Source organism: Lepidothrix coronata, unplaced genomic scaffold (assembly GCF_001604755.1).
Source record: "Lepidothrix coronata isolate B3197 unplaced genomic scaffold, Lepidothrix_coronata-1.0 Scaffold156, whole genome shotgun sequence".
In the NCBI taxonomy this organism is placed as follows: domain Eukaryota; kingdom Metazoa; phylum Chordata; class Aves; order Passeriformes; family Pipridae; genus Lepidothrix; species Lepidothrix coronata.
Window position 1 is genome coordinate 2,254,527 of NW_016690336.1, and position 14,808 is coordinate 2,269,334.

Below are 14,808 nucleotides of genomic sequence, written 5' to 3' on the forward strand. Positions count from 1 at the left end.
TACTTAGTTTTGTCTATTCTGTCCCTTTTCCCACTGGATTTCCTTCCTTTATCTTACAAACATTTAAGTCCAGGGTATGAACATCTTCTTACATAGCATGTTATGCCTTCAGATCTACTTTCTTGGGAGAGTCATCTGCCACAGACTTTCCAGGATTTACCCAATCTATTCTCTCTGCCGTCCTTTTGACTTGTAAAAAAAAGAAAAAAAGAAAAAAGGGAAAAAAAAAGGGTTTGTACCCATTAGTATATAAAAGGTTTCCTGGAATAGTTTGGGTTTAACATTTAAAATACAAATAATCCATTCCTCTGTGGTTCACTTGGTTAATAAGAACTCAGCTAATGGCTGTGGTTTGCCCTCTCTGTCTCTCTGCTACTCCTGCAGCATTTTTTCCTAGTTTATAAAATATATAGAAGTCAAATTGTTTCTGTAGAAGCCATTAAAAGACTTGTAAAAATACAACTCTCACTTGAGGTGGGAAAGGAAGAAATTCTTTTTACAGAGAAAGCAAACGATGAAGTATTGTCTGATTTCTGCGTATTTTCAACTCTGAGTCCCTGTGACTGGACTCAAACTGAAGGGTTGATCTGCAACTGAAGATTTGTGAAGGCATCTCTTACTGTAATAACTGAGCACTGATTCTTTCAGGGATTTTTTGATATTTTTTTCTGACTCTTTCTGGCTGATTGTTATTCCCACAGTCTGAGTTGAATGAAAGAACTGTAAGATGCTGGGGCTGAATCTAGCAAGTATGAAGGAGCAACAATGGATCCCTTAAAAATAATTAAAAAGAATCTGATACTAATATTTTATCACTTAGATTTTGTCTGCATAACCTGAACTATTGTTTCTTACCTGGGTTGGGTGTTAGAGAAATCTAGAGAATCTAGAATTTTCCCTCTAGAATCTAGAAAATAATTTTTAGGGAAAAAAAAACATATCTTTTCACTTAAATGTATGTTCTCCCTATGTTTATTTATAAAACTTTTCACTGAACTATATGAGAACTTCACATTTTTTTGACAATAGAAGTTAGTGTCTGCTAGTTCTTGGTAGAGGAGAAAGTGTGTCTGTGTGGGGAGCAGTTATTTGAGACAAACTAGAACTTTTCTCCATTCTGAAAGATGAAGTGAGGCTTGTGGTCGACCCTGCCTAATGGGGGAGTGACTCTTGGCCTGCACTGTAAAAGAACCTGTGTGTGCAATAAGATATTCTCTTTTTTTGACCATAGTAAAACTCTGTCTTGTTATTAAAAAATACTCATAATCTATTTTGAATCGCTTGTTACGTGTGGAAGTGACTTCAGTTGTTATTCACCCTTGCAGTGCTCCTCCTCAGAAATCTGGCACGTTAAATGTCATTCCATGCAAATACTCCAGTGCTGGCTCCTCCAGGCCCTTTTTGATCCATTAATTATCTTCCAGCTCTCAGAGAATTTAGCTGCAGAAAGACATTAAAATGCCTTTTCTGAAATGATTTAAAACGCTCGTGATGAAAAAAGCAGATGGTGTAGAGCATCTCAAAGAGCTGTTGCACAGATAAGTAGTGCCAGGGGTTCCCAAATCCAGCAGTGAGGCTGCTGCAGCCCCATGGCCCCAGTTCCAAGCAGTAAAGAGACTGATCATGTATTCCCAGTAAGCACATGCACACACACACATACACGGATCATATATGTACATTTTTACATATGTATATGTGTGTGTATATACATGTCTGAACACACACATCAGGCACTGAGAACTCACTTTTCCGTGATTCTGTGAGACACAGGAACTGTTTGCCCAAAGAGGTGGTGGATGCTCCGTCAGGGTCTGGACAACCTGGTCTAGTTGAAGATGTCCCTGCTCATTGCAGATCTCTTCTAACCCAAACCTCTCCATCTTTCTGTGAAACAGCTGAACATCTGTAAGTGTAAAATACCTATATTTGTATGTATAATGCAGATCCTTTCAGTAGCTGGGTTTAGCTTCTCACTCTATCCAGCTGACTTCTGGATCCTGGTCTCCCCAGTTGCCCCCACTCCCCAAAACACACCCACAAGCACATGGAAGCAGATGTTTGAGTTGACCTCCACATGCCGTGGTCTGTCCAGCAGCTGGGGATCAGGAATCTGGCCAGACAAGTGCACTGACCAGCAGTCTGTTCACACACAGCTGGCCCCTTTTATCCTCTTATCCCTCCACTTTTCTGTGCTTGTTCCTCCCCAGATCATCTCGGTCCTTCCTTTTACCCACTTTTGGTTTCTCCTCTAAACATCCCATTACAAGTTTTGTGCAATCCTAAAATGATCTTCCCCTGCATCATCCCGTAATGAGTCCTGTATCCTTAAGGAGGAAGCTGAAAATAGAGAAAAGTGAAATGCATACAAGTGTCCCTGCCCATGGCAGGGGTTGGAACTAGATGGTCCTTAAGGTTCCTTCCAATCCAAACCATCCCATGATTTTGTGATTTTCTGTGCACATGGTTTAGGCTCTTGGGGAGGTCTTGAACTGATGATGATACTGGTTCTTGCTAAAGCCAACTGTGCTTATTCTCTGCACCATTTCCAGAAGATTTACTTCTGTTCCAGCCTGGGCTGGAGATTTTCTAATATTCATTTCACTTTTTAATGTTTTGTTTAAGCTCATGTGAGTTTAAATTTATGAAAGTGACTTATGTCTCTGAGGTATTTGTGTTATAAAGGGTAGTTGGTGTTTGATATATTGCCTAGACATGACAGTTTGAGGCAGATTTTGCAAAAGCAGTGATATATGTTTGAAAAAATAATATAAATTAATATATGTGCTGATTTTTCTTTTTTTATACTATATTTTTTTATATTGTCTTTCTTGAAGATTTTGGCACTATCGTGGCTTTATATTAGGGAATAATAAATTTGCTTTAAAATGTCAACTTCTGACAGTTGTCAAAAATTAAATTATACTTTAAATTGCAAGTTACAGAAATAGTGTGTCTTCCAGAAATGTTTGACTTGAGTTCTAAACTCAGATTCTCAAATTACTATTTTTTTTTTTTTAGAAGCAATATTGCTGTTAAAAAAGATTTTATTTAAGAAAGGATTGCAGAAATGCAGCATGGTTTAAAAAAAAAAAAAATCCCTCTCAAGGGATTGTAACTAGGCCATATTTTGCAGTAAATATTTAACTCCACCACCCATCCCAGTGCAGTATTAGTATGCATGAAATTTCTGAATTCAGGTCAAATTTGGAAAACAGTCTCACTAGGATTTAAATAAAAAATAAAATAAAACAGGGTCTTACGAATTGGAAGAGGCACCACAGGCAGTTGTCTCCTCCTGTTCTGTCTTCCAGCAGGAATTCCAAAACTGGGTAGGCTTGATTCACAGTGAGTAATCCCCAACAGCATTTAATGTGCATCCTTTTCAATTAAGTTTTGAGATAACCATGAGCAGTGTTCTGCAGGAGGATTTTCTGGCATTCATGGAATGTGTATTTAAGTGGCCTCTCTGCGTAATTCGATGTAGAGATTTGAATTGAAGGCTCTGACCCCTCAGAAGAACAGTCACTGTGAAACTATAGAGCATCTCAGCCTCTCCTTTTGAAGCTGTTCTGGTTTCTGTGCTGGTGAAACAGCACCTGGATTCCAGCTGAGAGCTGGAAATGAAATCACTGTCCATTCGTTGGGCAGAAATTCTGAACTGAAATTATTTTTCTTCAATGCAACGTTAAAAAAATAAAAAAGGAAAGAAAAGGAAAAGTTTGATTCATCCTTTGAAGTGGAAAATCAGTTATTTTAGTCCACCGGATCAAAAGGATTTCGAAGGAGATTCCTTTTTGCTTGGCAGTGAGGTGACCTCAGATGACCCTGTGTGGGTGTCCCCTAAAACTTCCATCAACAGTGAGGGCACTTTTTAACAGAGCAAAGGTGCTGAGAGTGTCACCTGCTGTCTAATGCAGTGATAGAGAAACTGGTGGGAGATCTGGAGCAGTGCAGGGGCTTTGTCTTGGATATTTAAACTGGGAAGTAGTTTTTTGAAGGGAGAAAGTCAAGGAGGTGGGCTTGAGATTTGGTCATTGCTTCGTGTTTCAGTCAGATTAAAATCAGAATATCCTGAGTTGGAAGGGACCCACAAGGATCATGGAGTGCAGCTCCTGGCCCTGCACAGGACACCCCACAGAGTCCCATCATGTGCCTCAGAGTGTTGTCCAAGTGCTCCCTGAGCTCTGTCAGGCTTGGTGCTGTGGCCACCAAATGAAGAGCTGGTGGACAATATGGGATATGTTACAAAGGCAAAAGGGAAAGACAGGTTTCTTTCTGCACCAGTGCTGCTGTGTTTTGTCCTGTTGTCTCCACCTCTCCAGTCCTTCCCCCCTTGCTGGGCTGAATGATGGATTTTCAGTCTTTTAAAAACTTACCGGGAGATTTCAAGTGATATTGTGATAATACACAAAAAAAACCCCCAAAACAACCAGTTAGTAACAAACTTAGTCAAAAAAATTCTGACTAAGTTTTGTAAAGGAAGTGGTGAAATATGTTTTCAGTTTAACAAAGTGAGGTTTTCTGTGATCAGAATGGAATAGGAAGTATTGCTGAGATTCATCTCAAATGGGGGGACCTTGGGTTCTGATCCATGGTACCAAGATTATCTCTGCTTACTTACAAGGGGGAATGGCCTTAAGGTGAATGAGGACAGGTTAGATTTAAACATTTGGAAGAAGTTCTTCCCTGTGAGGGTGGTGAGGCCCTGGCACAGGTTGCCCAGAGAAGCTGTAGCTGCCCCATCCCTGGAAGTGTCCAAGGCCAGGTTGGATGGGGCTTGGAGCAACCTGGGATAGTGGAACCATGGCAAGGGTGGAATCTGGATGGGCTTTAAGGTCCCTTCCAACCCAAACCATTCCTTGATTCTGTGGATACCCAGTGACATTTAATGGGAAAGATATAAATAGTCCTTGGATCACTAAACTTTATCTGGGAGTCTTCCTTGCCCCCTCCTCTGCTCTCCTCTTTGCCCACAGTATGTTTTGTTCTGTGTTCTTTATTTTGGGCTGCATTTTCCATGGCACTCATCCAACTTCAAAAGCTGTTACAAGAGCTTCATTCTCCCATACAGATTAGGCTTTAATTTTGGATATGGTTTCAGAATGTGGTAGTTGATGAGAGAAGTACTGAAAGTGACAGCATGAAAATTTGAAATACGCCTCCTAATATCTGAATCCTAAAACATGCTTAGTCAAAATATAAAAGGCTTTAATTTATTGCCTTTCCATTTACCATTTGGAACACGTCTGTGTCTGAAGTACATTTTTCACATACTACAAAGGCCAGTAATACTTTGCAGAGTGAGGGAATATAGAATGTTATAATCAAATAGCAGTCGCTGCTTTCCTCTGAGAAGTGTCAAATTACAGTATTCTGATCTCCAGCTATCTTGTTCTCTCTGTTTTTTTAATCCCTTTATCAAAGAAAAATTATTTTTAAACTTCAGATCTGCAAGATATTCTGGCTGCTGTTTATATATGAAAATGGGAAGAGGAACCTGTTCTGAAGTGCCCATGGAATGTAGAATTATTTTTATATCTACTAAAAATGAAAATCTAGACTCTCCACTGATTTGGATTTTGGATGTTTGCAAATCTCATTTTTCCATAATTGTTCTAATTGACTTTCAGAGCTATGCTTGGCTTTTTTTTTGTTTTGTTTTGGTTTTTTTTTTTTGTTTTTTGTTTGTTATAGATGTCAGTTTTTAACCTCTGTTCCTACTATGTATTTCTACAATATGTTAAGAAATATATATTTTTTTCTTCTCAAACTGTATAACCCCTACTCCCTTTTCACCTGCTTTTTCTGGACCTTGTGGTTCTAAATTGCTCTTTATTTTATTTATTTAAGACTGATCGGCATGAACAGAGATTTTGGCAGGAACTCAGGGGAAAAAAAAGAGAGTTTATCAACCTTTGCCTCATCCTTTGTGACTCTGTTTCCCCCTGCACCTGTAAAGGATGGAGATCATGGAATCACAGAAGGGTTTGGGTTGGAAGGGACCTTAAAGGTCATCTGGTTCCAACACCTTCCACTAGACCAGGTTTCTCAGAGCCACATCCAGCCCTGATTCTCCTCAGCCTTCCTTCATGCCCAGGTGTCTGGAAAGGGCAGACCTAATGATCAACCATAATTTTCTCTATTATCTATAAAGGCTTTCCCTAATGATAATTTCTTTCTGTTCTCATTAAAAATCTGATGATAATCATGTCTGATTTATGACCCTTTTATTGTACATAACATATTGGTCATATTCCTGTGGGTTGGTGGTGGGCCATAGATCAGCTTTGTGTTTTGGCCCCTGCACTGGAATGTAAATGCACAGTGTGAAGCTCAGATATCTCATTATCTCTCTGCACAGAAGCTCTTGCTGTTTTTAAACATTCAAACCATGCCTATAATTAATAAGGCATTAATTAATGAGGGGCTCTTATATTAACACATGGATGTCAATACATGTATGTGAACTCCCAGTGAAACTGGGAATAAAATGTTAGGTTATTAAAATCTTATCAAGTCAAGATCTGGTGAAAAATCACTATAATCTTCAAAAGTTAATTTTTAAATGTAATTCCCAGTTTTGGAAGGATTAACTTCATTGTCATGTAGACTGATGGTTTGAGCATGGTTTCAGAAATCCTTGTTCTTTTGTGGTGTAAAAATGACTGCATTGGGTCTCAAATATAGGTGTGTGCAGATTATGTGAGCAAATAGTAGAAATGAAATAACTTAATTCTCTAAAAGTGTTATTGTACCTTCTATCTCTTGCTCCATGTAAACCTGCAAATGCTCCCCTTGTATTCTTGGTTGTCTTTCTCTTATCTTTTCCTTAACATAAGCCTGTGCCACAGACATTTCCTGTGCTCAATACTCTCCTTGGTCTGCTTTTCTCCTTTCTCATTCTCTCTCATAGTGGAGTATCTTTTCCCATTTTTGTATTTAAATTTTTCCTGCTCTTATTTTTCTGCCTTGGCCACAAACCCCTAAATTTTTCAACATGAGTGTGCCCGTTCTCTTAATCCCACACGGAAGAGCTCTTTATTTGCTTTTAGCCATGTTTGCTCCCCAGATTTTTAACAGTGATGTTAAGGATATGCCATATGCCCGTATAATTTTCAGGGTCTGCCCATTTCCTTTATCTTGGGCTCTTCAGAACAGGGTGAATACCTGCTGACATATTAATCCAGGTTGCAGTGGGGCTTGGAAATGTGCTCTCTTCAGAGCCAGGTGGTCCCTGCTGCTCTTACTGCTTGTGTCAAGGCATTCAGAGACAGGATCTCAGTGTAAGGAAAAGCATAAATTAGCAAGGATACAAAACTGACCCTTAAAACAACCAGAGAGCTGATAATCCACTGGGTTGATCAATCTTATCATCAATCCTTCCCACGAGCTTATTATTCCTGTTAGCAGTTTGCTGCTCCCTCTGTTTTCACAGATCATTGGGATTTTTTTTTTTAAATTTTATTATGAAAATGCATCTTGCTGGAAAAATATCAACCCTTTGAACTGAAGTTTATCTCAGAAAGTATCAATTTCAACTGAACTCTTCATTGGGCATTTTTTATTAGTGTGATGATAGAGAGTGATGGAACTGATTCTAATTATGATTTTGAGCTTAGTTCAGGGTGCCTTGGGCATAGATGGAATGTACCCTGGAATTTGCTTGGCTCTACAGTATTTGTCAGCCCCTTCAGGCCCCAGAATGGAAGTGAGATCCAGAATGATGGAATCTGAATGCTTCTGTAAGAAAACTGTGTGTGCTTTTCAAATGTTCTTCCTTTCCATACCTGGTACAGTTCGATCATATTTATTAATCACAATTTTCTTTGTATGAATGCATTGTTGTGCAGAAACCGATTAAATGATTAAATTCAAGACTTTAATCACTAGGGCTCACAGATTTTTCTCTGTCAGTTACATTCATTTCAGCCATGTTTTACAATAATGATTTTAATAAATTTACCAATCACAGTTCACCAAAAAATTGGCAACTTTCCCTAACTCTTTTTCACTGTAGTGTCTTGTTTAGGTGATGAACTATTCTAACAATTTTGAATGTTCTTGTTGCAGTTCTGCAGCTACCATAGAGTAGCTGAGGGCTGCAGACAAAGTGGGATTAAAATGTTAATGTATACTCACATCCCAAACAATTTACTTTTGAATTGAAATTAAATTGTTTCATTGTACTTAAGTGCATCATTAATGTTTCAAATGCACCATTAATCTGGCTATTAATTAGAAAAGTTCATTCTAAAATGTAACATTTGTGGGATAATTGTTTTCAATTGTCATAGACATGTGGCTAAATATCTTAAAGTTCTGTATTAAGTATCTTAAAAGTTCTGTATTCTTGCTATTTTACCTTCCCTTAGGAAAGAATTAGTTGGGTTAATTAAAATGACCTATTTTAATGATGTAGGAAGTGAATGATATGGTGTGCTGTTGGATCTAAAAAAGGACACTGAATCTAAAATACATATTAGATTTAAGGATACCCATTGTGCTTTAAAATGCAGAGTGACTCATCTTCCATCGCTCCATCTAAATGTCAAATGTAAAGTGCATCAAATTTAAGTGAACTAGATCATCTGTACAATCAGTTCCAGAGAGAAACAGCTCCAGGAGCTGGAATGTGATGGGAAAAGATCAGGCTCCATCATAGGTGGCCTTTTCTGACCTTGAAATCCATTAATGTGATGAGAACAGTGGTCATTCTCCCACAGATGGAAAACCAAATCTCAGCTGCAAGTGAAAGGGGAAGTGGGTTTAGGGGATGTGGCAGTAAAGATGTAGAAGAAAAGTATCAGGGAAAAGGGAGGTGAAGATTTAACAGCCATTGGTGTGAAGCTTTTGGAATTCTGAATAGAATTTTTAGTGCATGTTTATATCTATTAAATATATAGGATGAAAATAAAAATTGCTTCCCACATTTGAACAATGTCAAATAGGGGTTAATATTGAAATTAGCTGTTTTCAGTTATGAGAATGGATTTTAAAGTGTTGGAAACAAAACATGTTGTTTTTAAGAGATGGGGTAAATAATCAGTATGATTATTAAGGTAGGGGGAATATAGACAGTGGGAAACCAACCACCCCAGACCAGATTTAGTTCATTATTCCCAAGCCAGAAACCTGAGTGTTGACATGTGAACTCACCTGCTCTGTGAGTTTCTAGACAAGTCCAAATGGGATAAAATTGGAGATCTTTTCATCTTGAAAGGTTTGCTTTTGTTTGCTTGAATAATGAGACAGCATCCATGAAGGAAGGACAAAAAAGCTGCTTATATTTTAATATGCCCTATTAGCAATTATGAGTTATTCAGCTCTTTCATATCATCATTTAGTGTCATCATCACTGTTCAATATGGAATGTGCAACTCAGTTTGTGTCCATATACTATTATAATCTAGAATGGCTTCATAACAATGCTTTTGCTCTAATTACAAGGAGAGCCCTCTAAAATACTTTAATTAGATCATGGATCAGTTGTCGCATCTTTTTAATCTTGGGCGTGTTGAACAAAACCCAAAATCTAAAAGAGATTGATTAATTAGACCACAGCTTTATTAATTTCTTCCATCTGAGAACTGCTCAGGAGTGGTGCAGCCAATCAATTTGTCATTGTTCCACTAATTATTTCCAGGTGTTTGGAGTATTGTCAGCATCCCCTGCTGATGAGAGCTGTTCTCTGGATTGCTGCTTTGTGCCTGTCTTCTATCTCTATTTTAATAAACACTTCAAGGCTTTGGAAAAATGACATTTCCTCTGTGTATTAACCATTAAAAAAGCCTTAGTTCATTGTTTGCTTTATAGGTAAATGTTTACCTTTAAGTCTGCTTATGAGTCCCAAAGTTCCAGTAGCCTTTTTTTGGTGACCTTTGCAATCAGCTGTTGATTTTTTTGAAAGCAGTCTTTCAGCTCGTAGTGCACGAGTTACCTCACCCAGGTTACCAGGTGACTTTTATGTGCATGTGATTCTGGTGAAATACATGCAAAGACATCTTTCATTGCTGTTCTATGAGTGCCCGAATTTAATATCCAAAATAAAACAACATTTTGTGGCAGGAAGAATCCTTATTTGCCACCTCAACATTGTATTTTGAAAATCTGAGGGAAAAGGGGTTTTTTTTGAGAATCAGGTCTAAAAGACTCCATTTCTAGGTACTGTAACTTTATTATTAGAAAGTGAATATTACGAACTCTCCTCTTGCATTCCCCCTCAAGGAAGGAGAGCAGGTCCCCCACTTAAATCCCCTCAGGGCAGGGGAAGTGGTTTGACCACATCCTGGGAGACGGGAGCTGTAGGTTTGAACCTTCTCAAGCTGATGAGATCCCAGAAGCCAAATGATAACAGTGGACACATCTTTTAGCCATTGCTCAGGTGCAGGAATGGCTTGGGGTGTGGCTGTTGTCAGGTTCATGGGGTCAGAGAATGGCTGAGGGTGGAAGGGACCTCTGGAAATCCTCTGGTCCAACCCCCTTTGAGGCCACACGGAGCTCAGTGCCCAGGACTGCGTCCAGACAGATTTGGAATATTTCTGAGGATGGAAACTCCAAAACATCCCTGCACAACCCATTCCATCCATCACCCTCACAGACCAAAACTGTTCCCTGATGTTCAGTGACCCTCCTGTGTCTCAGTGTGTGCCCACTGCCCCTTGTCCTGTCAGTGGGCACCACTGGGAAGAGCCTGGCTCTGTCCTCTCTGCACCCTCCCTGCAGGTATTTACTGGTAATCATTCAAATTTGGGAATGAAGCTGAATTTCACTGTTAGTTTTTTTGTGATTGGTATTTTTTTTATTGGGTTTGGTTTTAACTTGGGTGGGTTTTTTTTGGTTTTATTTTGTTCCCTTCTTTTAAGATCAGTATTTCTTATGTGGCTAATGGAGGCTTTCTCCACTGAATGTTCTAGGTTTTCTAAAATCCCTTTTAAATCATTTTCTAACAGGGAAGGTTTGGGTTGGATATTAGGAAAATGTTCTTCCCCCGGGGGGGTGGTGGGGCACTGGACCAAGCTCCCCAGGGCAGTGGTCACAGCACCAAGCCTGACAGAGCTCAGGAAGTGTTTGGGCAACGCGTTGTGACTCTCGGGGCTGGTCCTGTGGAGAGCCAGGGGTTGGACTCAGTGATCCCTACAGGTCCTTTCCAGCCCAGGATATTCTGGGACTCTACGAAGGATTTCTCGTAGCTGCAAATGATATGTCCTAGAAAACTGCAGTTCTTATCACTTCTACTCCGGAAGCAGAATTGTTTCGTGGGGCTGCTGGAATGATTATTGGAATGGATATTCCGTGCAATTAGAGGGGACTGAAATGCTGCTTTTAATCTGTCAGGGCTCGTCACAAAAATGCACAAAGCGAAGAAGGGACAATGGGAATAAGGGTGGAAGAAGAACACTTAGTGAGATTGAAGGACAGTTAGGGCATGAGAAGAAATGGATATAAATTATCTATAAATACAGGCAGCATGGCATTAAAGTGTTTGTAATGGAAAGAACCTGTCGGGTTCTGGAGTTCATTTTAGAATCACTTTCCTACTTCACATAGGATTAATTGGGGTTAAATGTCTGAGCTGTTTCTAAGATGGAAGCCTGATAAGTTTTTGAGTGTAGGTATTATCATATTAAGATTATTATTAATTCTATTATGACATGATTGACTGCAGTGGCAGGGAAGCAGACCTGATGACTTCAGATGTCTGTGTTTCTTGCATTGACCTAATTTTCCCTGAAAGTAATTTAATATAGATTACAGAACAACTTGAAATGAATTTGGAAAGAAATGGGTGACTCAGTGGAGGGTTGGCTTTTTCCAGATAAAAAGGTTTTTTTAAAAAAATAATTGGACTAGCTGAAGCTCCAGCATTACCTTTAGCCTAAGAGTGGTTTGATACCATTGCTGTACAAGGATTAAAATATGTTAATTGGCACAGAGACAGACGAGCTTCCTCTCTATAAATACCAGTTTTCTAGGCTATTAGATTTTAAATTATGAACTACTAGATCTTTAAAAGTTTTAAACGGTTTTGAACTTTTATATTAATACTTTTTTGATTTGCTTATTTGATTATGTTCATTTAATACTTTCTACTTTTCTTTTCTTTTTTTTTTATTTATTTCACGTAACTTGAGCTTTCTGGGGTTAAATAAGTAATCCAGATTTTTTAACTGTTTTTTTTTTTTTGACTGTCCTTACATTTTCCTGCTGTGTTGATTTTCAATTTTTTTCCTTGGATAGTCCAGCCTAAGAAGATAATTTTCCTGCTTGCTTTCCTGGTGCCACTGACCGATTACCAAACATTATTTCCTTCTTTCATATTTCAGTATAAATGCTTACCTGAAGTTACAGACTGGTAATTTGGCAGGAAATGGTAAAATCCCTTCAGTACCAAAATGGAAGTTATTTTGCAGGCATCTGATTCCAAAATCCAAATCTTGCTTTGGCCTCTATTTCCTCTTGGATACACCTAAAATTCACTACTTTCACATACAAAAGTTTTGTTTCTGGATGCTTACAATCACTTCCCTCTCATCTGAATCCAACTTAGAGCTTAAATAAGGGAAAGCCTTGCTGGGATTTCAGGCAGTTGTGTGTATCCCCTTGGGGTCAGTCAGCTCAGTGTGCTCTGAGAGGGTGAATTGGAGCAAACTTTCTACACAAAGTGATAATTTCCTTCAATAAATAACTGCCTTCCCAGTTGTTAAACTGGTTAGATGAATCCAGTCATCCACTGGGATCAAATTCCCAGGTTAGGAAACTCACATCTAACTCTTGTTCACCTGTTGGACTCAGCTATTCTGTAGTTGGTCTTAATCTCTTCTTTTGCATGAAATATTGTGAGTCACTGATTTAAAAATAATAGTAATAATAATAATAATAACTAAAAAATTAATCCCAATTTTTAGCACAGTCTCAGCCAAGACTTGTTACTCAAATTTTTTGAGTAACTGTTTGATTTGAAGCTTGTGTATCTTTGTATATGGATCTTTTTGACCTCAGAGTTCCTTGCTCTTAGTTTCAGTGATCTTTGGCACACAGGTTAAATGCATGGGAAGGCAGGGACAGCAAACTGTGTTCTTCCTCCTCTGCAGAAACTTGTTTCTCTTCAGAGAGAAGGTACCCAGAGCTTTGACTCTGTGATGCTTGAGCAGTGTAACATTTAACCACGTTTAGAAATTTGGTTTGTTTTCTTTGTCTGACAATGATTTTTTGTTCGTTGTCTCCAAAGAAATCCTTTGAGAGTTTTGCCAACATTTTGGAAAGATAAGAAGGGTATGTAGCCTTAGAAATGTGCTGTTTGAATTTTTCTACTGAAACTGTATATTATCAGCTTATCATCTAAGATACACTGCACACAAATTATAATATGAACATGCAGTCCTAGTGGTAAATGTAATAAGGAAAAGAATTCTGATGGGAATTATTCACTGTGGCAGTCTTAAGTCTCTCCCCCACTATTTGCATTGTCTTATGGGAAGTTGTGCCATCTGGGATTTTTTTGGATGTTGTTATAATGGTCTTAAAAGCAATGTAAATATGCTTTAATTTCACATTAGCAGTACTTTCTGAATTTCTGCACTGAAGAAAAACAAGATTCGTTTTATTTTCAATAATAGCAAAGTTTGGGTTAATGTAAAATCTCATTGGGTTGAGATAAAATCTATGATGACAACCTTGGGAGAGTTAGGGTTGTTCAGCCTGGAGAAGAGAAGGCCTTGGGAAGACCTAATTGCAGCATTCCAGTACCTGAAGGGGCTCCAGGAGAGCTGGAGAGGGACTTTGGACAAGGGCCTGGAGTGACAGGACGAGGGGGAATGGCTTCCCACTGCCAGAGGGCAGGGTTAGATGGGATACTGGGAGGGAATTCTTTGCTGTGAAGGTGGTCAGGTCCTGGCCCAGGTTGCCCAGAGAAGCTGTGGCTGCCCCTGGATCCCTGGAAGTGTCCAAGGCCAGGTTGGATGGAGCTTGGAGCAACTTGGACTAGTGGAAGGTGTCCCTGCCCATGGCAGGGGAGTGGAACTGGATGGTCTTTACGGTCCCTTCCAACCCATGATTTTTTTCTTAACATCACTTACTTTATTTAGTGAGCTGTTTATACTTTCTGAAAAAAAAAAAACCAACAAACAAACAAACCAAGGCTAAAACCTAATTTATTTACCGTGTGTGTTTTCCTTTCTAGGAGAAACCATGCGAATTGCCTCCTCGGAGTTCGCCGACGACCCCTGCTCCTCGGTGAAGAGGGGCACCATGGTGAGGGCAGCCCGGGCCCTGCTCTCGGCCGTCACCCGCCTCCTCATCCTGGCTGACATGGCTGATGTCATGAGGCTTCTCTCACACCTGAAGATTGTAGGCGTTCTTCACCTTCTCTCTTGGGTTTGCATGCTTTGTGTGTAGAAAACCAGGGAATAAATCGGTTATGAATATAACTGTCAACATTCCTTACTCTTCGCTGTTTTTTCTTCAAGTGCTGATAAGAGATCATAACATGTTTCTATATTAGTCTCATTCGTTTTTTAATTTTGCACAACTTAATATTTGGAGACTTAAGACAAAATTAGTCAGATGTCTTCAGTGACTGGGCTAATTTGGCTGTTAAACAGCTGTGAACTGAGCAGGAGTGTGTACTCACCTCACATCTTCTCCCAGTGGTTACTCTCTCAGTACTTGTCAAGCATTGCTATCTTGTGGTAGAGTTTAAGTACTATAGTTTCCTACTTTTCTTTTTTTTCTCTGCTTGACTTCTGGATATGTCAAAAGATTGAATGTTTTATTTGAAGTGAGGCAATAGTACAGCTTATAATCAGTCAT

At 39.1% G+C, this 14,808-nt stretch overlaps 1 protein-coding gene across 1 annotated transcript in view; it reads left to right on the plus strand.

Annotated features, from left to right (window-relative positions):
- The window catches only part of LOC108504257 (catenin alpha-2-like), a gene marked incomplete at its 3' end in the record, with an annotated part of 101,664 nt that overhangs the window by 80,799 nt on the left and 6,057 nt on the right, over positions 1-14,808 (plus strand). Inside the window, exon 4 of the mRNA XM_017828991.1 lies at positions 14,180-14,346. Within this exon, the coding sequence (XP_017684480.1) occupies positions 14,180-14,346 (167 nt within the window). The remainder of the gene's footprint in view (positions 1-14,179; positions 14,347-14,808) is intronic.